This window comes from Pleurodeles waltl, chromosome 1_1, assembly GCF_031143425.1.
Source record: "Pleurodeles waltl isolate 20211129_DDA chromosome 1_1, aPleWal1.hap1.20221129, whole genome shotgun sequence".
Taxonomy (NCBI): Eukaryota; Metazoa; Chordata; class Amphibia; order Caudata; family Salamandridae; genus Pleurodeles; species Pleurodeles waltl.
Window position 1 is genome coordinate 143,620,838 of NC_090436.1, and position 27,996 is coordinate 143,648,833.

The 27,996-nt window shown below is 42.6% G+C and overlaps 1 protein-coding gene across 2 annotated transcripts in view; it reads right to left on the minus strand.

Moving 5' to 3' along the window:
* DYM (dymeclin) overlaps positions 1 to 27,996 on the minus strand; it is a 917,326-nt gene that overhangs the window by 695,135 nt on the left and 194,195 nt on the right. For both annotated transcript variants that reach the window (XM_069219181.1, XM_069219183.1), the window contains exon 7: positions 14,063 to 14,188. In XM_069219181.1, coding sequence (XP_069075282.1) covers positions 14,063 to 14,188 — 126 coding nt within the window. The remainder of the gene's footprint in view (positions 1 to 14,062; positions 14,189 to 27,996) is intronic.

Here is a 27,996-nt window from a genome sequence, read left to right on the forward strand (position 1 = left end):
CAGCTAAAACATGGCAGATAGATTCTGCTTTGATGCTCTCTGTAGAACATAGGAAAGCAGAACTGTTGCCTAAATTATTGAAGTTGAATAAAGTATGTCAAGTTCTGTGTGGAGCAATATTAAGGGATAAGGAGTCAGTCACATTAGTAATGGAATGTTAGGCAAATGAAAGTAGTATAGTGCATGCCCACTAACTTTCTGGGATGCACTGAAACACAGGTACAGACATGAATTTACTTCAAATATTCACGACGAGAGTACGATCAACAGAATGAAAAAAAACCTTTCGGAAAAAAACTTGTAGATGAAATCCAGAATGCACAAAGCATGCCCTGAAACTATATTACAAAATTAAATAACAAATGGAATCTACAAACAAAATAAAGTCTATAATTGGTCCAAAACAAGGCTTGGAAAAAACAGAATTTCATATAGATATGCACAGATAGAAAGAAGCTCAGTAACTATAACTAAAGTGTTCGATGTTAGACACCACACGGCTAAAAAAAAGGGGGGGCTTTAAAAAAACATGAACGCTGCCATACAGCAGCCCCCATTGATATGAGTTGGCCCAGGCGAGTTACGTAATAAGGTCTGTGAAGAGTTCAAAAGAGGTCGAAAACTGCTTCTGAGGATGATTTTTAGTGAAAATCAAGAAGGTTACCAAGCACCGCAAACAGAAAGCTTAGCAAACATTTGTGTTTTTCCTAAGAAGGATATGAATCATAAATATCATCCAATATCAAATTCAGATATAGAGTGAGAAATGCTTGGTCGCCAGGAGCTGGCCTGTAGAGCTTAGCAACAGGCTGACTGACTGGAGGTCAGCATGGCTTTATCTTGTAGGCTATTTAAGTGTCTGTAAGAGCCTTATCAAAGGGCTGTTCCGCAGAAAACTCCTGACGAACAAGTTACTTACCTTCTATAACACCTTACCTGATAGAGATATATTTTAGTTGCAGATTTCTTACCTGTGAATTTCCCCCAGGCGTCAGCCTGATCCTGTGCGCCATTAGGTGGAGTCCGTCAGTGGTGTCGCCTGCGCAGGATATGGCTTCACAGGTCCTATATAGACACTACCCAGGCACGCTGATGTCAGTTTCTTTCCACAACATTCCATCCCAGAAGTGCAGAGCAGATGATGGCAAATCCTGCCTCCGACTGGCCTTTTGTGGGGAGTCAGACTAAGAAGGCTTAGAGGCTGCTGCTAAGGAGTGGCAGTGGACTGGCCTGACCACTGGCTCCCTGATACACGAGATTGGTGGATGCCACACCCTCCGCCACGCGGAGGCTAGGCAGCATGCGCCACATGGTGGCTGGCCGGGAAGGTAAGCAGTTGGAGGCCCTTTCCGTGGCCACAAAGGGGGCAAAAGACAGACTGGGGTGGACCAGGGGCCACTGCGAGGCTCAAGGACTTGTCTGTAGCATGAGAATCCTTAAAGCGATCGAACGCCAAATCTATCATGTCTCCAAAGAGATGCGTGCCACAAAAGGGCATGTTCATCAAAGTAACTTGGACATCCCCCAAAACGCCAGACGTCCTCAACCAGGCGTGGCGCCTCAGGGCCACTATCGACCAAACCGCTCTGCCCATTGAGTTGGTCATGTCCAGTCCACAACGGATAGTGAACTTTGCTGCATCCCTCCCATCGGCAACTGCCTGAGAGAGTACAGCCCCGGCCACTTGCCCAACCGTATCCCACAGCCTGTAGAAATAAAGGCCCAAAAGGCATGCAGTGTTCACAGACTGCAAAGCTAAGCTGGAGGAAGAAAAAATCTTCACAAGTGTATCCAACCTTTTGTATTCCGTATCCGGGGATGCGGAAGGGAACGCACCCTGGAAAGTGGAGGCTTGAATGACCAAGCTCTGAGGGGTGGGGTGTTGCGTCAGAAAGCGTGGGTTCCACAGAGCGGGGCGATGGTGGCAGACAATTATCCCGTTCACAGGAGCCCTTGTGCTGGGTTTGGACCAGGTACCCAGTAGGACATCCGTGAGGGCTTCATTAAAGTTGAGCATGAGTTCTGAGGTGGAAGCTCCAGGCTGAAGCACCTCTGTCAGGAGGTGAGTCCTGACTGCCACCAAAGACAACTCAAGGTCCAAGACCTCACTGCTCTTTTCACCACCATGGAATAGGAAGCTCACTCCTCTGTAGCCATGGTAGTGGGAGAAAGCATGCCAGTTTCTGGAAAAGTAACCAGTCCACTGGCCTCACCCAAGTGTGTACATCAGTCCATAGGGTAGTGGAGCTGGTAATCTAAAGGGTGCAGCGACCCCTCCCATTCCTCACCGTAACCTAGTCCATAAAAAAAGATGTTCAAGATCCAACATAAGAGGCAATGCTCCTGCTGGCACTGGGGTTGGCGTCGTACAACACCCATCCAGCTCCATGTCGGACGTGCAATGAGAATGTGGATGGCACCAGAAGCACTGATGTCAGGGAAGGTCGGGTGGTACGCACAATGCCTGTTTGGATCCAGGGCTGAATCCTTGGGTGCCCCTCAGCACAGAGATTGAAGCTGGTGGCACAGAACCCGAAGGGGCCCCTTCTGACTCCACGGAACCAGAGGGCACTCCAGTGGAGTCAGGCTGCACAATAAATGAGATGGATGACCTCACAGAACTCATGAAGTTGGGCTGTGGTTGATCCGGTTCCCGGAAACTCAGGGAGGATCGGAGTCGGCCCCGGCTCCTCGGAACAAGGCATAGAGCGCCGACAAACAAGAAGTCAAAGACGCTTCGACTTCTTGCTCTTCATCTTGTGCCTTGACTTACCCAATTGTACAGAGGACTTGGAGTGGGGGGACGACAATGGAGGACTCCACTCCTGGGACCATCCTCTCGACTGGAAACTTGACTTGCCCGGATTTGAGCGTCGAGCCACCATCAGCTTCAGGGGGCTGCTCTCTCAAAGCCTTCGGATGCATGGCCCAACACTCGTACCACGACTTCAGGTCGTGGTCGCACTCCACGCACCAAAGGCACATGACATGCGGATCCGTTGCTGACATTGACCAACGACACAACCCGCAGGTCTTAAACCTGGCCTTCCTTGATGACATCCTCGACGCACCAGGAGGAAAAACTTGAAAGAATCTTTGACAAAAGTTGAAAAAAGGCCAGTCAAAAAGTGACTGAGGGGTAGCTCTCTTCAGATTGTCACTAGCTGGCACGGAAAGAAAAGAACCGACGTCACAGTGCCGGGTGGCGCTTATATAGGACCTGTGATATATCCGGCACAGAAGAGGCAGACAACGGACGTGGAGCAGATCAACGCCACCCAATGGCACATAGGGGTACCGATCAGAAAATTCTCTGGATTAAGCTGAAGCCTGGGGGGAACTCACAGGTGAGGAATATGCAACTAGAAGTCTCAATCAGATTGGAGAATTTCAGTAAATAAACTGGATTCTAGAATGGGAAGTTGTAGGTTTAGGATGTCTGCTGTCCTACACACTACTGGTGCAAAAGAGCCACTTACTTCAGTTGACCAGCTAGGGATTCCAACTCTGTTTCAGGAGAGGTGTCCAACTCATTAACATTTTGGAGGTCTAGTTAGAGTTCTGCAGTAGTGTAACGAGGGAGATTAAGTTATCTGCCTCCTATCATCATCGTGGGGATCACTCTGCAGTTCTTGGATTGAATAGGAGTTTGAGTTGAACAGGGCCTTCAGCCTGAGGCAGTAATGGAGTCACAGATCAGATAGGAGTTGAATTCTATTATGGCTGGTTGTACCTTAGTTATTTCATAGTGCGATATAGATCTTGCAAATGCTGCTGGTGGCTTTGGGTCGAAGATCGGCATCAGGATCGGATCTGGCATAATAGCCAGGTGACCTGAGATCTTGAAGCTAGGGTAGAAGTCTGGACTTGTATCGGCTTGGGGATGGGAGCAGGTTCTATGGAGTCAGTCAGTGCCAGGAAGGGACTTGAAGGTGGAAGTATGACTGCTCGCCTCTGCAGTTTTATGGGCCTAAAAGCTCCCCAGAGGGAGCCGACAGTCATGAAAATTTGCAGTATGGCCACTGCATGCTGAGTGGTCGACAATGGCCTGGAAAATTCATGGTGAGTCAAAAGAAGCTTTTGAATGGAATATGAGTTGGGGGACTCTGGCAAATAAGGGCCCTTAAAGAGCAAAATGTATGGCTTCTCGTCACATTTAGAGTAGCAAGAGGGGGTCGAATCTGATTTGGCCTTCTTGCGATTGTAACGCGCCTTATACTTTGATATACAAGATGACTTTGAATCAGACTGGGATTTGGCATGAGAACGGCCCCGCGATCTAGTGAGGTAGCAGGTCTACTACTTCAAACATGATCTCTTCTTGTGGTCAGCTACTTACAACTTCGTCCCCTACTCTGTGATCACCTTCATATAGCCAGAGTGCAAGCTCCAGAGAAACATGCTGTGTGAGTCTGTGATCAACAGCTACTTCCTCCAGTAATGGCATAGCTTGAATCCTACGATTTTGGGTGGGGGGAAAATTCTTCTTCCGTAGTACACTGTCTTGTGATTTTGGAATTATCAGAAGACCAACAAAGTTAGGAGTAGAGCTTCTGATTCTTGTTGAAGGGCATGGAAAAAAGGAACTGATTTTAACACCAACGGGTTGTGCATATTTGCAGCTCTGCTCGGTCACGTCTGAGATGGCACAAAGGCCAATAGCGAGTTAGATAGCGCCACCTAGCAGCACATTGGAGATTTTATTTTAAAGATCCACATCCAGTCTGACACCTAACAATACTCTGCAGGTGTGGGATGTGTATTTAAAACTATTTATCAGAAAGCAGCTACACACATTAGTCACACAAGTGCACCAATCACAACAAAAACGAAGGGCACACGTATGGCAAATGTTCAGATGGAATAGGAAAAAACCCAGGTAACAACAAAGTCTATGCAATTTTCAGGCAAATAAATTCAAGCTTTGCAGGGCAGTTCCCTGTAAATAATTCAATTATTACTAGGTAGAGGATCTAGTGGGAAAGTCCTAAGCAGTTTCCATTACATGTATATTGTTAGGATGTGATTTGTGTTTCTTGGTTAGTTCTTACTAAGTGGCAGATATGAGAAGGAAGAGGAATGGGAGGTGGTTAGAAGGAATAAAGAGAGACAACGAAATAGGCAAAGGACACAAAATGTTCTGGTAAAAGTACAGTTAGATGAGTCCTGGGTCCATAATGAATTAATGGAGCAAAATGCAATAAGGAGCCAAATACAATAAAGAGCCAGTGAGTTTTCAAATCATACCCACATTTCTGAAGGACCTGTGTAAGTCTGAAGTGGAGTGGATTAGAGTTGTAGAGCAGAGCACTGAAAGTGCTGAGATCTTCCACAAAACTGCATATATTTGGTAGACTGGATAGTAAATAGGATCAACTTTATGAGAGTCCGGTCCACTAGTGATGTTTGAAGACCTTGTGAAGGTGGATTGGGATCCTACAAGAACGTCCTGGTGAATGACATGCTTCAAATTTAAAATCCATAATAGTTGGATGTAGGAAACTCTCCGGGGGTTGCTTTTTAGCCAATGTGTAGCACATTTCAATGCAGAGAAAAACCAGACTAGAGATGGTTCGCTTCTGCACTGTCCAACCTTTCTTCGCACCCACATACCCAACAAAGCGTTGATCATCCACCTGGAACTCTTTAGTACGATCAAGGTAGAATGACAACGCTCTTTCTGGGTCCAGGCGGTAGAGTCTCTCCTCTTCCTTAGAAGGATGAGGAGGTGCGTAAAAAGTAGACAAGGAGATGGACTGGCCTACATGAAAGAGCATGAACACTTTTGGTAAAAAAAGGAAGCCCTGGTGCGAAGCACCACTTTGTAAGGATATAAGGAAAGGTAGGGTGGCTTAGATGACAATTCCTGCAACTCAATCACCCTATGGGCAGATGTGATATCCACAAGGAAGGCTGTTTTTAATGTCAGAAGTCTGAAAGGACAGTTATGAAGCGGCTCAAAGGGAGCACACAAAGAAAGTAAGACCCAGATTCAAATCCCATTGGGGTATTTTGAATGGTAAGGGAGGAAACATATGAGTAAGACCCTTAAGGAATTTACTAACAATAGGATATTTAAACAAAGAGGGTTGGTCAGGTTATCTCAGCAAAGCAGAGATGGCAGGCAAATTGCCTTTGAGGGTGTCCAAAGCAGAGCACTGCTGGGCTAAATAAAGTAGAAACAAAAGGACCTTGGAACGAGAGGAAGAGAGGGGGGGTCAACAGACTTGTCTGTTCTCCATGACACAAATTTGTTCCATCGACAAGCGTATACAGTTTTAGTGGAGGGATGCCTGGCTGTCAAGATAACATTACAGGCTTTGTTGGGGGGGAGCTCAAAAGCTGTCAACTGCCACCGCTCAATCTCCATGAAAGAAGATGGAGACTGGACAGGTTAGGGTGGAGAACCCTCCCCTTCTGTGGCGACAGGAGATCCTCCCGAAGGGTCAGTCTGATAAGAGGATTGATGGCCATGCTCAACAACTTGGGATACAAGTGACAAGTCCGGTGCCATAAGGATCACTTAGGCCCGATCATTCTGGATCTTCTTGAGAACTCTGGGCAGAAGTGGTATGGGTGGAAAAGCGTACAGCAGGCCTGATCTCCACTCGAGATGAAAAGCATCGCAGAATGAGTGCTGCCTTAGAAACTCCAATACGCAAAATTGCTGACACTGCGTGTTCTCTGCAGAGGTGAACAGATCTAACCAAGTCACTCCCCACTGCTGAAAGAAACCTTGCATCAAGCAGACCTTCCGCCACCTCCAAATGGAGACGGCATTCATGATCGACCAGGCATTGACAGCTGAGTTTGTCTGCTCTGGCTTTCACAGAGCCTGCCAGGTGTTGAACCACCAGGGAAGTGCCATGATGTTCCAGCCATGCCCAGAGGTGCAGAGCCTCCTGATAAAAAGTCCACAACCCCACCCCACCCTCCTTGTTATACCACATGGCGGTGGTGTTGTCTCTGAACATCTGCACTACTTTCCCTTTGAGAGAGGGAAGAAATGCTTTCAATACCAGTCTGATGACCCTGAGCTCCAAAAGACTGATGTGGAGCCCGGACTCCAAAGTGACTGGGGATAGCTTTTCTTCGGATCTGTGCTTGGCTGGCGCAGAAACAAAAGAACTGACGTCAGCACATCAGAGGCACCTATATATGTCCTGTGATGTCATATCGAGCGTGCACAATGCAGAGGATGGACGTGGAGCCGACCGACACCACCAAACAACGAGTAGTGGTACTGCTTACGAAAAATCTCTGGATCCAGACTGACACCTGGGGGAAATTCAAAGGTAAGGAATATGCAACTAGAAGACTATCAGATATAACGTTCACCAGCTCCCCTCTATTTCAAGCCCATAGCAGTTTGTAGGTCTGCTGCCCTTGTGTTTAGAGTCTGAGGTGACAGCAGGATGCTTTCTACCAGATGAGAACACAGGCCACATTCCAGCTTGATCAGTTCCTGCCTCCTGCTAATGCTGTAAATTCCTTTACAACAGCACTGGCAAGAGAACAGATTGCATCCATTTGAAACTGCTCTGAATTGTTATTCTCTTTTCACTATACGTGCAGTATACCAACCAAAACCTTCAATATTATGTATGTGAATTCATAAGCAGACAATTCTTCAGAACACCTTTATTATGGATTCAATTTTACCAACGGTTCTTTAATAAACTTTGCTCAGGAAGAAAATAAACCTCTATTTGCAGTACTTGTAACATTTGTTTTTAAATTTATGTCCTGCTTTCTTGTTTTATATCTCTCTTGCCTTCTTTCCTTTCTTTTTATTTCTTCATTCCTTTGTTCTTTCCATCTTTCCTTTCTGCTGTTTTCATCTTACCATCTTTCCTGCTCTCTGCCTTTCATTCCTACCTTCCTGCTGTTCTTCTGTCTTTTATTTTTTCTTTCTTTTCATCTTGCCTTCTTTCTATCTTTCTTGGCTTCTCCCCTTCCATCTTTCTTGTCGTTTTAACTTTTCTTTCTTGTTTGCTTTCTTTCTTCTAGTTTATTTCCTTTCTTTTTTCTTTCTCTTTCCATCTTTCTTTCCCTCTTTCTTTTCTTTTTTGCTTACGTGCTTTCCTTCTTGCTTTTCTTTTTCTTTCCCTACTAATTTCTTTCCTCTTCACTTTCCTTCTTTTTTCCTTCTAGCCTTTTTCATTTCCATCTTTCCTTTTTTCTTCCCTCTCCTCTTACTTTCCATTGCTCCATTTCTTTCCTTTTGTTTTCTGATTTCGTCCTTTCTTTTTCTTTCTTTCCATCTTTCCAACTTGCTTTGTTTCCTTCCCATCTTTCCTTTCCTTCCTTCTTTCCATCTTCATTTCTTCCTCTTTTCTTTGTCTTCTTTCTTTCTTGCCTTCTTTCTTGCTTTCTTTTCTTTCTCAAAGGCAAGAGGCTGGCTGCCAATAGCAAAATGATTGGCTTTTTTAGGTCTGTGTTAATCAAGACATATTGATTTGACTAAAATTATGTATATGAAATAATTACTCATAGGGGTTTTCAGCCACACTTAATCCATTCATCTGTGGTTGTGTCATTCACATGTTTTTCCAATCCACTCAAGCATGCATCAAGGGGCGATGCGTCAGCCTACTTCTAATGCCGACAAGGAACACTTCCACACACAAAGTAGTTTCCTTCAGTGCCAGACTACCATGGTAATGTGTGTTTTTTTCCAGACCCAAAAAAACACATTTTTGCCTTAAGTCAATAGTTTGTATTTTTTTGATTGACGAACACCTGAGTTTCCTTAACAATAAAGTTTTGCAAAAACCATGACAAAACAAGAATTGCCAAAATGCTGGCAGACAGCTCCAGACCTATTTGCTTTGCAAAAGCCTGTTCTCACATATGAAATAAAGCAAATTCTGACTGGATGTGTGGATCATAAATGAGCTAGCATACAGAAAAGAATTATGGGCTCTGGGAAAACCTCCCTCTTACACTAGCTTCATGGAGGCAAACTTCAACCTTACACATTACTACTTGAAAGGTCATGCATTCGTATTGCCCTTCTTAGTCAACCTCTGGGTAGGTTTAAATGTTCAAGCACCATGCAGTAACACCTCTTGCTGTCTGCCAAGTGAAGCAGCAAACTGTTAGTTTTAGCCTTATACTGAGGACGGAAATGAAGACTTGCTTGAGTGTTGTTTAAAAGTTGTACATTCTTCCAAATGATTGCAAAAACTGGGCTCACTGTACCTCACAATAAACACAGTAGGCCTTTTAATTCACAACTTTTGGAGCATATATTTCCAGTTTATCTCACCTCACATAGATGTATTCACTAAAAAAAGCTTTTGTTAAGGGAAATTACTGTTATTTAACAAAAGCAGTTTTTCGTTGATGCTATAAAAAGAAAGCAATCAACCCTCACACAACTTCAGCTGGAGATGTTACAGTTAAGATACAAATTCTAAACAAATGCAACATAGGATTTAAGGTACAAATGCAACATAGGATTTATGGTGAGATACTTAAGCATATCTCCCCTTGGGACATGCTCAAGACCTCACAAGTGACATAATCAATGCACCCCCCCCCCACACCACTGGTGGCATCACCAATGACATTATATATGACATCCGTATTTAAATGTGGTAGTAGTTGTGGAATGCTAATGTCAGCAAACTCAGGAAATAGATTTGCTTTTAAAGAATGCAGGGGGGCTGCACAAGACTATATCATGGATAATATTGGTCTACTATTGTACTGAATCCAGTACATCACCTACCACTGAATCGTAATGGTACGTAGATTATTATTATTATTACTGCCACATCATCTTAACTTGTGTTTTAGATTTTAGGGTGAAGTAGTTGATGCAATATTAACATCATGCAATATAAATCACGTGATATAGTGGGGGCGTGGCGTGTAGAGAAAGTAGGCCCCACTTCACAGTACAGCTTGGAAACAAGCATACACTTCCAAGTTCAGTGGGCAGATACACAAATAGGCAATTATCTATAGCTTCATTGTATGTATGTATGTATCCTCACCAGAGATGTCATTTGTGATGTAAATTCTGATGTGCTCAAAATAATAGAAAACGAAGATGTCTTCTAGTCCAATAACGAGAAATGCATTTCTTCAGAGACACTAAGTGCATTTAGAAGGCTGGATTACACAGCGTTAACGATAGGCAAGATTCACAGCAGTCCGTTTCTGGCTTTATACGTAGGGCCATATGTGCAAAGCACTTTTACAGTCAAAACGGCCCGATTCACAGAACAGGCCGTTTGCGACCATAAAAATGCTTTTTTAAATGCAGAAAGGCAAAAAATGTGATTTGTGTTGGCGATTTGGTATTTGTAAAGGGTGTGGTTAGGGCGTCCCGTCCAAATGCCGAATTCCAGTTCTAGGTATGAATGTTTTGCGACCGAATAACGAACCACTCCTTACTCTTAAAAAATGAAACTTCCAAGTTTCATTTTTTTCTTTTTTAACACATACCATTTTTATTTAGGGAAAATGGGGTGCATTTGAAAAAAAGTTTGCTCTAATTAAAAAAAAAATCACAGACATGGTGGTCTGCGGACCTCAGCAAGCCTAATTCTGCAGCTGGAATGCACCCTTTGGCTAAAAAAATTTGCTCCTACTGATGGAAAATGGATAGATGGTCCTCCAAGAGCCACTCTGATGAAAGTTGCAGGATATAGCCCAGTTGGACAATTTGGAGGACCCACCTGCCGGATGTAATGTTCTGCCACCTCAGCAGAGAGTGGGTGACCCTGCCTCCTATTCGATGGCTTTGTGCCACTAAGGGTGAACTAAAAAGGTTTGGAGGTTGTCGCTAGTGGTGTGGGGGCTTAGGATGTATGTTGCCCCTAATGGTCTGGTCAATGTCTGCTGGGCCCACTGCTCTGACCATAAAAAGACTGGGAGGATTGTTGTGCGGGTGGCACGGCCTCAAGCTCTTGATATGCCAAGATCCTGGCATATGCCTAAAAAGGGTGAAACTGCTAGGGGGATTGTCGGACTGGTGGCGAAAGGCGCAAGTAGCATGCCATAGATCGTCTCACCTTAAAACGCACAATGGCCAGGTCCGACTTTTCACCAAAAAGTGGCTACAGTTGAAGGGCTTGTCCATTAAGGGCACCTGAACGTCCCATAAGAAGCCTGTGGATCTCATCTATTACAGGAGCACTACCCTTGTCATCTATCACAGGAGCACCAGGCTTGTTTCATACATAGCACTGGAATTCGGCATTTGGACGAGACGCCCTAACCACAGAGTGGCCCTTCATAAACAAGCAGTTGAGTCTAGGAATGAGTAGTTGACAAACTTGGCCACATTCTAGCCTTCGCGGATGATTTGGGCCAAGGATGCCCATATATATTCTGGGACTAACAGTAAAATCTCACCAACCATGTCCCAATGTGTGTATTTGTAACATTCAAAAAGGTAGCTGGCACTGACCTCAAGGCAAGGCTGGCCTATGAGAACACACATTTATCAAATGTTTCCCTGCACTTGGACTCTGCCAGCAGGAGTCATTGGAAAGATGTCCTAGTTGACCCTGCTGGGGGACCCCTGCACCACCAAGCTCTCAGGGGTTGGATGCAGAGTTAAAAAGTCAGGGTCACCTAGAGCTGGTCTCTGGTGACTGTTGACCTGTCGAATGATAGGAGGGCCACAGCATAGTTTTGCCCAAGTGCCCAATGGTGGGTCCATGAGGGCCTCATTGAAAGGCAGGAGAGATTTGGATTGTGCCTGACCAGGGCAGAGGACACAGTGAGGACATTTCTTTTCACCTCCATAGTAGGATAGTGGGAAAGTGGAGGTCAAGGATCTCAGCAACCCTCTGAATCACAGTTGCAAAAGATGTACTCTCTTCTGTAGCTGGTCCATGGGGACAAAAACCCAGTACCAGATGAGGTATCCAACCCACTGGCATCCTGTATGTTCATGTAAAAATTGTCTTCATCATAAGGTGTGGCAAACTCTCTTCCATACTCTTCACTGTCAATTACAAATGGGAAGCTCTGCTTGGAGTCTGAGCAAAAAAGTTGGTGTATTGTTTGTGTGCGGCTCGGAGTCTAAGACCTCAGAAAGTTACGGTTCTTCCTTTGGCACTGGTAGTGGCGTCCATGTTTGCAGAACTGACGGTCGCAGGACCGGTACTAAGTGCGGTGCCAAACTTGAACTCTGTACTGACACCAGTGCAGAATCCAAAGCAGATTTAAGCGGCACAGATGGTGCTGCTGGCAGTAGCCCGACTGTAGCACCCTTCAGATCCTTGGGGCTTGGAGGTGCAACAGAGGTAGCCAGTAGTGTGCCAAAGATGAGCTGCATGACTTCTCTAAAGGATTCAACTTGCTGAAATCAAAGACAGAATCAGCTCCTGAGTTTAAGGCAAGCTAGATTTGGAGGCACAGTGACGCTCTCATGCCTTTTCTGAAGTGTGGTGAGAAGGGGCTGGACAGCAAATGTTTTTTTTTTTTTTTAAACTTACCCAAAGACTTAGACTGTGAAGATCATCTGCCGTAAGAACAACTCTGGGAGCGGCAAAGGTTTGGCACTCTTGACTTCGACCTGGGGCAGGACCTAAATGAAATTGTGTGATGCTTCACCACATAAAGCTTCTCCTCACATTCACAAATGACCTTTTGGTTCATCTGGGCACAGTTGTTGCAGGCCCTGGAGTCATGCGTCAAACCCAAATACCAGAGGTACACCTTGTGGGGATCTGTCACGGACAACTGTTTGTGACAGTTCCTACAGAGCTTTCACCCTGTAGTTTTAGGGGCTGACATGTTCCCTTGACATCGGAAAACATTTGAAGGAACTAATGCTAGTGGGTAGCTTTGTAGGCAATGAATCATTACCACAAACCATATTTCAGGCTCTCTATTGCACCTTCTTCCAACATAAAAGCACCTGATTTCTATACATGAACAACTGAAATTTTACAACAGTAATGAATAACTCCCAATAGACAAGACACAAATATAAGTAGTGATGAAAGGTACAGTAGTATATCATCCATCTGCAGATATGAAGAAAAGATTGTGGCACACCTTGAAGACTGAACTTAGCCTCTCACAAGGAAAGGCAAAGGTGGCAGAGATTTTTATAGGCTTCCAAGGCACACCCTGTGGAGCCCTATAGACATCGTATTTGGGGCATCCGTGCTGCAAATATCTTGAAATACTGCTGTACAGAAAATTGAATATCAGGGTCAATGAAGGGGCCCCATGCCCAGCTTACTACCCAGAGTTGCAGAGGATGCATTTCGCCATGGGTGCTCACAAACAGAAGCTGAAAGCAAAGAACGTGCACGTTGGGGTTGGAGAAGATGGACTGGCAAAGCAGCTTCCCTTGAGGTAGGTTAGAAGAGGAGAGGCAGAAAGTGAAATATAGTGCAGAAACTTGCATCCCCAGAAGCAGAGAACATTTGAGAACTGGGAGCTGCTATGCAAATCATCTCAAATAAACTAGAGAAGAAACATAGTGAAAATGCCATCTGGAAACATGATTCTTTAATTGCCTTCCTCAAATCAACCAGCATTACTTCAAAGTGATTTCACTGGCCAACTCCACATTAAAGGGGAAGCATGAAACTGGCTCTTGGCTGAAAGAAAAAAAAATCCAATAGAGCTACTGGCTCAAGTCAGTAGAACGCGAAAGCACATGAAGTCTGTAGGACTCAAGGGAGCCACAACCTGTCTCAACCACTTTGCGTCACAAAAGAATCAAAAGTACCAGAGAAGAATAAAGAAGGACATTTCTATACAAGGCCCAGTTTGCAAAATTATCCAACACAGCTGAACCTGAGGAGGGATGCCTCTTTACAAAGCCCAGGCCAAACATGCTGAAGCTGGAAACACAAGATCTGGATTTGGAAAAGCTACCTCCTCATGATGTGTCTGTGACAAAGAGGAAAAGGAAGGAAAAATCCGTAAAGGAAATTTGAACATAAGAAGAAGGGTTCGAGAAAATAATCATACATACAGATACATAACAGATTCAGAAAAACTGCCACAAACAGCATATTTCCTAAACACAGGGCATTGATCTTAAGCTAACAGTACATTTGTAAATAAAATGACCTACCATCGACCATGCATCAGGTATTTGTGCAATATGCTTTCACGAATTATCTCTTTCTGGAATATTTGATAGGAAAGCAAGACAATAAATGTTGTCACAGCTTCTAGTAATATGCTGTAAGTCATGTCCCTGCACAAAACAAGATAAAAGAAAGGCAGGAAAATGTTATGAAGTAATATTAAAGCAGTTCCATTTGAGCTGACATTCTATTTTTCAGGCTAATATTTCACATAACATTACAGTAGTGTAGAGGACTTACACTTCATGGGCATGGATCATGTACCATGAATATACATATCAATGTATACGAATAATGACTGAAAAATGCAAAATGAAAGTAAATAAAGAGACTGATTGATACATGCTAAACTGCAAGCACCATTTTGCAACAAAATGATTTAAGCATAAGAGATATTCACTCAAAATCCCCCCAAAAAGCAAAAAGAATTGCATCATATTGATTAAAATGTGTGTCGGCAATACATATAATCTATGGCTTTATCTTGAATACGGCGACACCATACATGTAAAAGTTGTACTCTAAAGTAAATTGTAAATCAGACGGGTGAACAATCCCAAAATGGTGCTTTTTCATCAAATTGAAGGCTGTCACTTCCTACCTCGGAGAGTGACAGCCAGAAATGGGACAGGTCTTATTTCCTTCACAAACTATATATTGCTACACCTTGTTTCCATAACTTCTACCCAGGAAGACAACAGGGTTGTAGGAACAAGAATGCTAACATACCTCAAATAATGTGCAACCCCTGGTCGGCATGCTGCTACACAAAACAACTAGAGAATGCTGCACTTCACTTTAATGTTCAGGAGGTGAGCACCTAGATTTCAGATATCTAGGGCCTCCTCTCTGCTACTGCAAGTTCTTGAACAGCAGGAGGTCTGAAACTTTGTTTTTTTATTTTTCCATGTGTTCATTCTCTATATTGAAATTGTTTGCGGGCTGCGCAAATTGTTCCAAGCTTTGAAATCTATCCAGTTTTCACAATGTCTTACGGTTCCCTTGTTGTTCAAATAAGCACTTACTACAAGAGTTTGTTGTAAAGTTTATACTGATTGTTGAATTAATTGGTATTTCTATTTGCTGATGTAAACCTGCTGCGAACTGGGGAAAATAATGGTATATACACTGATAACCAAGTACTTGCTATGTTTTTAATCCAGAAACATCCTTAGTATTTAACAGTCACACAAACCACAATATCTATTGATTGGGTTTGTGCAGTCAAGTATGTTCTTAACAGCGTATTGTCAAGTACAAAAAAATATCATGGCATGAGCTAGATTAAAAATTCAAGTGTAACAAAGAGTGTTGCACAGGTACAGTACACCATAGAAACAACAAGAGGAAGGAGGGGCTTCCCTTCTTTGGCCTTATAAACTATGAGAGTTATTGATTAGCAAGGTACCTGGAATTTTACTATCAAATGTTATGGCTATTTTTTCTGTGACCCAGTCATACCCAAAATGTTTGGGAGATGATTAAACCAATGAATGATTAAACAATCCTGTTTGAACAGGAGTATTGCTTATTTTAAAATGCATTGCAATTAAATAACTTTGAAATTAGTTAATCACAAAGGATAATTAAAGGCCAGATTTAATAGGCAATATATATATATATATATATATATATATATATATATATATATATATATATATTTTCTTATATGTGTTAATATTACCTCCTTACATTTTACTCTTTAAAAAAACTACTTTTATGACAGGACATAGTCATGTAGGAAGATGCAAAAGAAAAAAAGCCACTAAAAAAGAAAACTGCTTATGCAAAAAACAGAAATGTCATACTGGCAACTCATTTAGAGGAGTAGGACACATATTTAAGTACAAAAGAATTCATTTCAAACAAGGGACCTCGCTCAAAATAGCCCCCTGTCTTTTTAAAAACAAAATAATCCTATGCACACCACGCAGATATCAAAACCTTTTCTTTGTTTGCCAATTTGTTCCCGTTTTCAAGTTTTACAATTTAGGCCATGTTAAGCGACAGGATAAATGTATAGCCTGAAGAAAAAGATGTGGAATAGAGGAGCTGGGTATTGGAAGGGGCCTCTTTCACTAATATCCTTTAAAACTATATTATGCCATATATGACTAAAACCCGTAGTCCCCCTCATACCTTTAAACTGTTTGTTTCTAAACTGCACTAATACTAAACAGTACAATTAAACGCCTTGTGTAGAGTGACAGCTTTCCAGCATGCGTTCCAGTAATGTGAGAAGCAATAGTACAGCTCTGGAGGATCAAGTGACCAACTGCTGCTGGTAACATTTTGTACTGAACTCAGACTTTCATTTGAGAACGACAATTAAAATATTTAAAAAGGTACATAAAATGGGTCCTTACGCCAGCTCTATGGAGCAACAATTTTCATGAATAGAACCACAATAGAAAAGTGTTTCCTCTCAAAAATGGCGCATCAACACCCATGAAAGGACCAATATTCTTTAGAGGCGAAATCACCTTAACATTAACCAACATTAATAAATTATTGTGGAATCATCACTACATGATTTAAACTGTGACTAAAAGATCACAGACACTTCAACAATAGGCATTCTGTCAATGCATTTCAACATAAAGCTCATGTGGCTACAGGGGACAAAATGGAGAAAAATTGTTTCACATAACCCTCCCACCTACACAGTGTCAGGAAAAAACATCCTATCAAACAATTTCAAGTATTTGATTTATAACATCAATGTTATCAAAGGAGAGGGAACACCCCAAGTAGTTGTTGAACAGGGTGTAGTAGGGATATATCTTTGATTTGCCTGATGACCCTCTGACCCCGTCCAGGTCAATAACCACCTGGGGGTGCCCTTCCCTTGGAAAACTATTGGTTAGCTAAGTTGATACTTTTTCTTCCACTATGGCAACTGCCTGAAGCAAGCTAGCCATATCTACAATGACATCTAACAGTCTTCTCTTTACCAAGACAGACAAATGGATTACGACTATTCAACACAGAAACTATGGACTACAATAAATGAGCGCTAGGAGGTGAGCTGTAAGACAGGCAGCGATTTAAGAAGTCGAAGACAACACCTGCAATATTACAAATACAGTTTAAAACTAACAATGATTATTAGTTATTACCAGTCTCAAGGTTCTGCAAATATTATGTTAACTTAATGTGATTCAAGACTGATAGACTGATTCATACTGTTCAATGATTGCTGTCTGTTTAGTAAGAGATCTGTTCTTACAGAAACCTACCTTGAGACAACATTGCTTTTTGCTTGATATTACATAGCTTTGATAAAGCCTTTAAACTAACGAGACAATTATCAGCTACTGTGATAAAACACAGATAATACATAAAATTAGTAAACACACAACCTTTGGTCGAAATCCTCTACTTAAATGATAAAATCTCAAACAACTTTGTCTGACTTGACAATCTACACCCTGCTGCAGGCACTAGCAGAATATTAGAGGCAAGATGTCCCCATAACAATGGCAAAGTCAAAAACAGATTCTGGGTATTTTTTTATCAGTCATGGATACAGTTAGATGTGATGCTTTTAGAGGTAAAGACATTTGCAATATTTTAGAAATTAGAAAGGCACATAGTAACTTTAGTTGTAGTTCATTTGACTCTGATGCAAGATCAGCTGGTGCAAATGCTGCAAACTCTTGTTTTCACCTACTACTAAGTTCTTATGTTCAGGTTGAAGTAACCCCATCCAGGTTTTCTGGATGAGATGGGCACACAGATAAATCAACAGGATACATGAATATTCTGTGCTGCTCGTTTATACTACCATACACAAGCCAAGAAAGTGTGAAAATGTATCTGCTCTGATTCTGCCACAGTTCAAATTTCATTACAACTAGGGCAATAGGTCTCACAAAGTTTTAAAACTTTGTAAACTTCATAAAGTTAACAACTGAAAAATCAGGTATATAAATGTAACAACTTAGATGTTTTTGTGCAAAAAAAGCCTGCAAAATCCAATTTTCATTTCTGAATGACAGTGCAGCTATGCCCAGACCTTATTTGATCAACTAAAAAAAAAAAGAATTTAGGAGTACTACAGACAGGGGCTTTGGCTCCGCCCACGTTGGTAAACAGGAGTACATTTTTGATTGTGCGCTTCCACAGAATAAATGCTTACCCTCAAAAAGCTGTGATCTTTTGTTTATCAACTACGTGAACCAGAACTCTTTGTCAAGTCTAGCGAGTTTTTAGGTCAAACACAGGGTACTGCAATGCTGTAGGTTTCCTAGATAATTATGGTGTTTGTTCTTCTCTGGCAGCAGCACAAATGGGAGGAGGGCACTTGTTGCTGTATTGCGGGCCTAGCCATGTCTTCTCTTCACTTTCCATTATCAAGATGCCTTAACAATGCACTCCTTGAAAGAATGGTGTATTTTCTTTTTAATTTCTAGTTTTAAGATTTACAGGCTGGAGAGACTTTTTCAGCTTCCAAAACATAATAATTATTAATTTGAATTTGATTTAAAAAAAATATTACAACAAATATTATATTTGATTTCCTTGAAATGTAATATTTTTATACATTAAGCAAAAGTAATTTACTTATTTAAAATACAGTAATCTTAAATTATCCTTCCCTGAATCCTTAAAATCCCTTACTGCCCCTTAGCACTACCATTCACTGAACTCTACAAAACCCTTACTACCCCTTAATGCTACCTGTCCATGACCCTTAAAAATCTATTAATATCCCTTAAACCCACCCTTCCCTGAACCCTCAAAACCTGTGAATACCCCTTACAGCTACCCTTTCCTGACTCTTAAACATCCCATACTTAGCCTTTAAGGCTACCCTTCCCTGAACTGGAAAATCGTACTATCCCTTAGCAATACCCATCCCAGAACCATAAAACATCCTCACTACCCCTTAGTACAAACTTTCACAAAATCCTAAAAAACATTTTACTGCCCTTTTAACATTATCCTTCCCTGTACCTTAAAATGTACTTATTACTATGTAATGCTACCATACCTGAACTCTAAAAACTACTACCTCTTAATGCTACTCTTCCCCAAACTTTAAAACACATTACTACCACTTAACAGTAACATTCACTGAAACATACAAACCCCTTAATGCTACCTTCCCTGAACTCTACAAGTCCCTTATAATCCTTTAATGCAACCCATCCCTGAAAACTAACTACCCCATAACTCTATCCTTCCTTGATCCCCAAACACTATTCCTTATTACCTCTTACTCTTACCCATCCCTGAACCCTAAAAATGCTACTACCCCTTAATGCTATCCTTTTCTGAACCAGAAAACCTTACTGTGCCCAATACCCCTAAAAGCCCTTACTACTCTTTAACACTGCCCTTTCCTGAACCCTAAAAACCCTTTACTAGCCCGTACCATTACCCTTCCCTTAATCCTACCAATCCTTTAATATTATGTTTCTCTGAATCCTACGAACCTTTTAATGCTGTCTATCCTTGAACTATGAAAATCCTAACTATCCCTTAAAGCAACCTCTCTTGAACACTAAAAATCCTTAACACCCTCCCTTAATGCTGTGCATCAGTGAAGCCTACATACTTTTAGTACCACTTATTGCTACCGTTCCGTGAACACTAAAAACCCCAAACTACTCTCTAATCCTACCCTTCCCTGAACCAGAAAACCTTAGACCCCTTACCCTTTTTAACCTGTAACACTACCTTTCCCTTAACACTTGAAATACTTTACATCAACCCATCCCTGAACTGTAAAAATCCCTTACTACCCCTTAGCAGTATTTTTCCCTGAACTTACAAACCCTTTCCTACCCCTTAACGCTACCCCATTCCTGAACCATAAAAACTCCTAACTACTGCTTAATGCAACCCTCTCATGAACTCTAAAAACAACATATTACCCCTTAACAGTACCCATCAATGAACCTTACAAAGCCTTTCACTGCACCTTACTGCTACCCTTCCTTCACAACCTTACAATCGTACAAACCCATATTACACCTTAACGCTACCGTTAATGTTATTGTTCCCAGGGCCCTTAAAAACCCTTAATGCCCTTTAATGCTACCGAACCATGGCACCTAAAAAATCTTTAATGCTCCTTAATTTAACCCTTCATTCAACACTAAAAATTCCTGATTACCTCTTAACACTACAGTTCTCAGAACCTTAAAACCTTTTACCTCACCTTAACAATACCTTTCACTGAATCCTAAAAAACCTTACTACCTTTAAATGATACCCTTCCCTGAATTCTACAAACCCCATAAAGCCACCCTTAACTGAACACTGCAAACCCATACTGTCTTTCAATGCTACCCATCACTGAACTGCAAAAACTGAACAACCCCTGGCAGTACCCATCTCTGAACCCTTAAAACCTTTATAACCCCTTAACGCTACCCTCCATTGAACCCTAAAATGACTTACTACCCTTTCATGCTACCCTTCCATGAACCCTAGACCCCCCTTACTATTAAAGCTATCCTTGCATGAAACCTGCAAACTCCTTACTAAACTCTACCGCTCACTCAGAGACTCTGCCTGCTGAAAGCATGAGGAGCAAATGGGTGAAATACTGGGAATAAATGGGAATCAAATTACTGATTCCCTTACTAGGGCAAGTGGGGGTCACACTTGTGATCCCTGTTATTTCTATTGTTGTCTCCCTCCCCAGAGTACTCAATGCCCACACTATCTAGAACTCTGCTGAGGAGTTACCAGGTAGCATAACGGAAATTGTTATAAGGCCCTTAGTAACGTTGAGCAGCAGTGAGTCAGGGCATCAGTTGAAGCACTTTCAGTAGTAAATTCTGTTTACAGTATGTACAGTGGAGCTGTGCTGCATTTCCATTTTTGAGACATAAGCACCACCCTAATAAAGTAATTTACAGAATGTCGGCTGTTTTGCTGTTACAGGGCAATCTGCAATACCTTTACCACAACCAGTTATCACATCACTGCAAATTTAGAGATAAACGTGCAAGCATTGTTTTTTTTTATTTTCCTACAATTATTAGTGTAATATTAGCTCTCTTTTTTGTCTTGTGCTCTGGTACTAATAGGCACGGAATGCAGCACTTTTCTCTTCATGTAAAAATAGTGTTTAAAACCACTTTCCACACATTTCACTGGAATTTATTTTTACAAATTACCATATATTCTAAATGACTCCCACAGTAGTATGACCTTAAATGACAAAATACACCAAATACTACTGCATGAATATATGTTTTGTAATAATGACCTTCCAAGGTAAGGTAAACTATTTATTTTAGGTTTGGCTTGACAGTGCAGCTGTCGGAAGGAAATATTTTTAGCAATTCTTTATAATATGACATTTCTATGTGGTCAACCCAGAGTCTTCATCTTTGCCAGGAGCCCATATTTTTGCTGCCTTTAAGACTCTGTGCACTCTACCCCGCTAACCAGTAGTAAAGGGCCTGGACATACCTTTTAAACATATTACATTGGTATATTTAACCTACTTATATACGAGTCTCTAGTATGTGGTACAAAATGTATCCAAAGTCTAGACGTTAAATACCACTATTGGAGTGCAGCACTTTTTGTGGCATCCTCTACAGTGACAGTGCAACCGTGGCTTAAGGACATTTCAGCCTGACTGTAGATTGCAAAAATTGCTATTCGACATGTCAAAATAAACCCTCTGGACAGGTAAAAGTCCTCTGTCACCCCATGTGGGCCTCGTAGCCAGCAAGGTAGGGTGGATGGTACTTAAAAGTAGGATAAGTAGAAATGTAATGCTAAAATGTCCTAGCACTCAAAAGCTATTTTTAAAGTTAGGATGGCTAGATGGACCATAGAGAAACATTGAGGAGTAATATTAAATACTAATACAGCATCTCTGAAATGGGACCAGGTAGAAACATAAATAAACAACTATTTTAAATGAGAAGTTGGATTTATAATAAATATTAAGGTGAAATAAGTTTTAGAAATGTAACTTTTCACTGACTGATTCTCCTGGAATTCTGAAATTTCCAATGGCTATATAGCTTCTTTCAGACAGTAATTAGTCTTGAATAGGTGTGATTGGGTTTGAAATGCCTCACAGAAGCAAGCAATAGGCTGACCTAAATCGGTAGAAAAGACTCCTCTGAAGCCCCCAAAAATATGGGGGCTGGGGCAGTGGGTATTCATTTTGACACTACAGTGTCAAATCCTGCTTGGCAGGTATGCTGGGCTCACATCAATCAATCAATCAATCAATCAAGTATTTGTAGAGCGCACTACCACCCGTGAGGGTCTCAAGCCGCTGGGTGAGAGAGGGTGCTACTACTGCTCGAATAGCCAGGTTTTGAGCTGCCTCCTGAAGGTCAGTAGGTCTTCGGTCTGACGTAGGGGCAGAGGAAGGGTGTTCCAGGTCTTGGCGGAGAGGTGGGAGAAGGATCTGCCTCCGGTTGTCGCTCTTCGGATGCGGTGGCGAGAGCGAGGTCGGCAGAGCGGAGTTGGCGGGATGGGGTGTAGAAGGTGATTCGTCTGTTGAGGTAGGCTGGACCGGTGTTGTGGAGCGCCTTGTGTGCGTGGGTGAGGCATTTGAAGGTTATCCTTTTGCTGATGGGGAGCCAGTGTAGGTCTCTCAGGAGGGGGGGTGATGTGGCTGTGGGCATCAAGGATCAGGCAAGGGGAGGCGTTTTGTATGCGTTGCCATCACATATAATACACGAGGAACACTTAAAAGGGAAGAGAACCGGATGCCAAGACAATTCTTGTGGATCCCCTGTGGGTTGCTGAAGGACTCTCCTTTTGTCCTACCAGATGTCTGTCTCTTGCGGGTATATTGGCTAAAACTGGATTTTGGTGTTAGAAGTGAAAGGACACTAGAATTACCAATGTACACTCCAACACACACATCATATGACCTCAGAGCCCAGGTTTACTGTGGCTGAAGAGGGTAGTGTTGGCCCCGGAAACTTTTACTCTGTTGGTTAAGGCGTGCCCAGAAGTCATTCACACTCACTAGTTGGTGCCAGGCATAAAAGTGGAACCTCCGGACACCTGTGTCAGACATGTTAAAATTCATGCCCCCTTATTGGATTATTGTAATTTTGGAGTAATTTGGTTGATAAATTACACTTTATTTTTCTAATTCAGTTTAGGATTTTTATTGTTGTGCATTTTTACTTTATTATTATTATTGTTTTGGCACTGCATAAATACCTTTACACAACCCCCTAAATTAAATCTGTCTGCTCTGTGCCAGAGCTACCAGGGGACTGCGGTCAGGGGGAAGTGGTTGTGATTATTCTTCGAGGTGGGTAGTCACCCACCCCAAATAATAATCTGAGTTCTTACAGTGGGCTCAGGCTTGGCTCCAACCAGAAGAATATAACTTTCTCATCTCATGTTATCAGCTAGTCATGTATCATTACACCTTTCAAGAACGCCCTATGGATTATTCCAAATGGGAAAAATAAATTCACCTGCGCTGTCTGTAGCATTCATTTCATTTTCTCTTCTACGCGTGCTACACAGAAAGCAATATTTTTGGTACATTCTCCCAGCAAAGCTTCTAGGACAGGCTTAAATGTTATAAAACGACAGCTATGCATACAATGAATGCAAGGAGCATTTAGGAATGCCTGGGTTTACATTTGTTGCTACATTCAAGCCAGACCTATTGTCTTCACCGGTGCTTGTCCAATGAGGATTTTCCTTAAAACAAACAAAAAAAAAAAAAAAAGAGTTCTCGAGGGAAAATGCTACATCATAAACTTTTTTTTCTTTGACAAATCTACCTCGAATTACGAATACAGCTCAGCGACGATTTGCCCACTCTAATACAAAACTGCCTCATAAATGCACTGTTATTAATTAAAACATCCTGTATTGTTTTTCTTCACACAAAGAACAGTACAATGAAATCAGAAGGTTGCATCTTGTGGTGTGCACAATCAGCTAAGTCGAGCAGTCCTGGCATTCTGGGAGTCTCACCGAATATTATTTCCTGCAACATCTAATTGTAAAGTGTATTTATATAGCGCTTACTACCGCTGACAAGGCGTTGAAGCGCTTTGCAGACACTAGCACGCTACTTTGGAACTCAAAATTAGAGTTAGTTGGTAGATTACTAATACGTGCTTTCTTTTTCCTTGTGGATTGGTTATGGTACATTTGTGCTCTTGAGCTCCTGTGTGTTTGGTAGCGCGTTGAGTAGGGATAGAATGGTGGGAATTGATTAGAAGAGGGGATGTAGTAAACTGTTGTTGGCAGTAGTGGATATGTGCGCCTGTTGGGTGATTTGGCTAAAAATGAACCAATAATGGTGACAGAACAAAACTTTTTTCAAACATAAGTCCAACGCGAAATAAACGCCACAGGTTACCTAACAGACACAGAAATTATGATTTATAACTGAACAATAACGACCTCCGGAAAAAAAGAATTTCCTGCAGGTTAATGGGTTGACACGTTGTTTACTTTAGTGCCTTATCGGAGGCATCATTAATGTCCAGGAAATGGCCTGTCCAGCAAACTCTGAGAGCTTTCTTCACGTATGGGCAGGTCATTATGGCGTGAACCACAAATACCCTCTATAATCAGCGCTGACGTCTAAAAAAAAATGCCTTCACAAATGCACCGATGAGGCTCTTTTTCCAGAGTCACCCTTCGTGAGAAGGATATTATGGAGTATTTTATATATTCAGAATAAATTCAGTGGAAAAAGAAGTGAGGCGAACAGTTTACTGCTAATTATAACACAAAACGAAGGATTAGATACAGAAGCATAATATTCATCAATAAAATAAAAATCAGCTATACTCATCTTATGTCTTTTAGACACACAAACACACAGCTACAGCCAGAGCATTGCAGGCAGCGATCTTGTAGCGCCAGCACAAATGGCCACAAGCTCCATAGTGCAATAAATGTAAGGAGTATCCAAACAGCAAAATACCATTTTGCCTGGAGCTTCGGAATTTCTTAAACTGGATTTACATCCAGGGGTTTCTACGGTAAATCCTGATCCACGTCTGAATTTCAGGTCTGCTACAAAAGCTACACTCTAAATTGAATTAATTACCACAGTCAGTGGTTATCTTGAAAATCATGCATGGATCTAGGCCTCCCAGGGCCTACACAGGACACCTGCAGACCTGAGGCACACGTTTTGGGAGGCTGGGGAGTGCCTCAATTAATGCTAATACTGTAAAAGTAGCCTCTGTGTGGGCAGAAAGGGGGGGGCTTTCCCATATAATCTTAGGTCTGGCGTTAGGCAAGACCTTTTGATTTTACTAAATATATACATATATAATACTTAAAGAGCCTTTCATCCGGCCATCTTCATCCATGCCCACTTCAGCCACTGGCTAACTTCAAAATGAGTGACGGCATTCTGCCCCCACAAGAAACATGAACACTGATAAGGTAGTTCCTTTAAGTACCAGGGACTTCTATGGCAATGCGTACTTTTTGAGACCAAAACATATTTTTGCTTTTATCCAAATTGTTTGGACACGGAAGCTTTCCTAACAATAATGTTGTCAAAAACCATGACACAAAAAATTGCAAACAGTGATTCAAAAGTCTGGTGGATGCCGTCAGGTCTACTGGCTTTGGAAATACAGGGGTGTGGAATTCCTATTGCCCTACACCCAGGGCATATTGTTTGGGGTCAAGGACAACAAGTTTTCATTTTTATTTTGTCCATGGGACAAGTAGGCCCAACAGCCTGCAGCACAAACCCTTTGGCTGCCAGATTAAAGGGAAGGGAACTGTCTGCAGTTGAGGTAATATTTGCGTCCTTATGTTAATGCTGTTTGAACTTGTATTTATGGTTCATTAATGCAAAGCCTTTTTTTTTTATTAGGGTGAGTGCTCTAAATAAATATTATAAGGTCATACTGAAATATTGACAGGAGTAAATTTCTAACCTTTCTCAGTATGGGAAAAAATTTGAGAAGAGCTGGTGAAAATCCTTAAAATATGCAAGTTAGTGGGTTTGGCAGCATACCGTGTAGTGAGCAGTAGTAGTTAACAGTCCTTTTTACCCTGTCACTGGAGTGAGGCCTACAGGCTCGCTCCCCTTTCTAAACGTTACGCTGTTGAGTGCTTAATTCACATCTGGCTTACATCAGTTTGATGTGGATGTGAAAATGTGTGTGTGGAGGAAATATGTGCAGTCTCAAGAAATACACTACAGAATTGCGAAGAGTATACACTAAGCACATGGTAAATGTGTGTTTTTAAGGTAACACACTCTGGTACAGTACAGAATGACGCAGTGAACAGTGTGCGCAGACCGAGTGCGTGTGCTGCATGTGGGTTTGCTGGTGGAGGCCTAACACATGAAGGTAACAGTGCTGGGCAGTGAATGTGTTGTGAATGTACACTGAGTGCAGAAGTAACTGCACTGGTACATCATATGGAGGATCTTGGGTTCCATTTTGGGAAACCCAGGCCTACCTGGTGGAGTAGAGGAATCTCCCCAGACAGATTTGTGTATTGCTGCATTACGGTAAGCTGGGTGGGACAAGCACTGGATGTGGGGAGGCGAGGCTCTCCCTCTGCATTTCAAAGGGCTATTTGATTCAGTGACAAATCACAAGTAAGGGGCCTGGACACATCTCAGAAGAGGGAGATTGGACTTATAAAGGAATCAAAAAGTGTAGGTTTGAGGGCCCAGGGTTAACCTTTTGATGTACATATCACTGCGGCTGACATCTAGCTGTGAACTCTGGTCCCTGCCATGAATCTTGTTATTGGTTAATCAGCATTGGAGTCGGAGTTCTGCCTGCTGTGACAGATATCCTTCAGGAGGAAGAAGAAAAAGGAAAGATGTCTGTTTAAAAAAAAGCAGAACTCAAACATAAAACTTCAAAGACCCAGACACTAAATTACATTTTGTGTCTGGAAAAGGACTATAAGTAGGGAAGTCTGAGACCCCAAAACTTTGTCATCTGCTGAGCAGCAAGACAGGCTGTGCGAGAAGGAGAAGCTTTGCAAGACTTCTGCCTTTGAGTGACCAGGACTAAATGCCTCAGCCTGCTAGTCTCTCTGCTGGGTGAGGGGACATGACCCAGGAAGCCAAGATCACGGGCCCTGGAGCATGGAGCACCAGCGCCTGCCTGCTCGCCAAAAACAGTGTGCCCGTGACAAAGAGGAAATCGTTGGAGGGAGCAAGCGCCAGAGGAGAGCTCTGGTGTGAGAACTCCCTGTGTGAGGTATGAGGAAACCATCGCAGCACTGGTCGGGCCGAAGACCGTACGCTCGACTGAACTGGCAGCCTGGCATGACAGGAGGGGCTGCCGTGAACTGAACAGAAGAGCATGGTGGGAGAAACCTGTTCCCTGCACTGACTAGGTCATAGCCTGTGTGCCAGCCTGAACTGAAGACTCCTGTATGGCAGAAGGGGTCGCCATTAACTGAACCGAACTAAGGAGCATGGTGGGAGAAACCCGCTTCCTGCATCTGAACAGGCCCTAGCCCATGTGCCAGACTGAACTGGCAACCATATATGCCCAAATGGGCCACCGTGAACTGAACTGAGGAGTGCAGGGGAAGAAATCCCCTCCCTGCACCAATCGGGCCGAATCCCGTGTACTGGATTGAATTGGCGACCCCGTATGCCAGGAGGGGCCGCCATGAACTGAGTTTGAGCACAGTGGAAAAAACTCGCTCTCTGCACCAATCAAGCCGTCGCCTATCTGCCGAAGTGACTTGGCATCCCTGTGTGCCAATAAGGGCTACCACTGAGTGAATCGAGAAGTGTGGAGGGAGAAACCTGTCCCTGACTCAATCGGGCCATAGCCCGTGTGCTGGATTGCCGACCCCATAAGCCAGGTAGGGCCGCCTTGGACAACAACCTCAGGCCAGCGTGATCAGAGTGGGAAAACCAGAGTGGCAACCCAACATGCCAGGAGGGGCCCTCGGAGACGCTGAAGCCAATAGAGCCGGCTCGTCGTCTGGTACA